The sequence below is a fragment of the Calidris pugnax genome, unplaced genomic scaffold (genome assembly GCF_001431845.1).
Source record: "Calidris pugnax isolate Ruff unplaced genomic scaffold, ASM143184v1 scaffold390, whole genome shotgun sequence".
Classification (NCBI taxonomy): domain Eukaryota; kingdom Metazoa; phylum Chordata; class Aves; order Charadriiformes; family Scolopacidae; genus Calidris; species Calidris pugnax.
The window spans coordinates 6,272-7,347 of record NW_015091096.1 but is presented as its reverse complement, the minus strand read 5'-3'; the positions used below and the strand labels follow the sequence as shown (position 1 = coordinate 7,347).

The window sequence follows — 1,076 nt, the reverse complement described above, 5'->3', positions numbered from 1 at the left end:
AGGGGGGAGAAAAATGGGGATTTTGGTGAAAAAAGGGCGATTTTGGTGAAAAAATTGAGGTTTCAAGGTAAAAAATCAAGGTTTTGGTGAAAAAATGGGAGGGTGAGGTAAAAAATGGGGGTTTTGGTGAAAAAATGGCAATTTTTGTGATAAAATTGGGGTTTTGAGGTAAAAAGTTGGAATTTTGGTGAAAAAATGGGGGGCTGATGAAAAAATGGGGATTTTGCGGTAAAATATGGGGTTTTGGGTGAAAAAATGGTGTTTTGGTTGAAAAATGGGGGGGAGATGCAATTTGGGGGAAACTGGGGAAATTGGAGTGTGGGGGAGGGGTGATAAAAATGGGAATTTTGGTTAAAAAAGGTGCTATTTTGGTGAAAAAGGGGCGATTTTGGTAACAAAAGGGCGATTTGGGTGAAAAAAAGGGCGATTTTGGTAAAAAATGGTTATTTTGGTGAAAAAAGGGTGATTTTGGTGAAAAAAATGTCAATTTTAGTGAAAAACAGGGTGATTTTGGTGAAAAAAATGGTTATTTTGGTGAAAAAATGTCGATTTTAGTGAAAAAACAGGGGTTTTGATGCCAACCGAGGGGGTTTTGGGGTGGAATTGGGGGGTTTGGGGTGGAAGTGGGGTGTTTGGGTGTGTGTGGGGGGGTCGGTGTATTTTGGGGTGAAAAGGCCCGATTTGGTGTGTTTCCCCCCTGCAGACGGCACACCCTGAGCCGGCGCCGCATCATCCCCCTCCCCCAATGGAAAACCAACCCCGAGACCGACCCTGAGGCGCTGTTTGGGAAGGACCAGCTGGTGCTGGCGCTGTACCCACAGACCACCTGCTTCTACAGGGCCCTCATACACGCCCCGCCACACAGGGTGAGTGTGCGCACCAGTACGGACCAGTTCGGACCAGTTTATACCAGTATAAATCGGTCCCATCCCAGTGCCCCCCCCCAATCCCCCTCACAACTCTCCCAGTCCAACAACAGGCCTCGCCCCTTAGCAACGGCCCCGGCCTCCCTAGCAACAGGCCACGCCCCCTAGCAACGGCCTCAAGGGCTGGTCCCGCCCCTTAGCAGCAGGCCA

The 1,076-nt window shown here is 49.0% G+C and overlaps 1 protein-coding gene across 1 annotated transcript in view; it reads left to right on the top strand.

Moving 5' to 3' along the window:
* Window positions 1-1,034, top strand: part of SGF29 (SAGA complex associated factor 29) — a 5,595-nt gene extending 4,561 nt beyond the window's left edge. Inside the window, exon 7 of the mRNA XM_014957902.1 lies at window positions 704-1,034. Within this exon, the coding sequence (XP_014813388.1) occupies window positions 704-1,034 (331 nt within the window). The remainder of the gene's footprint in view (window positions 1-703) is intronic.
* The last annotated feature ends 42 nt before the right edge of the window (window positions 1,035-1,076 follow it).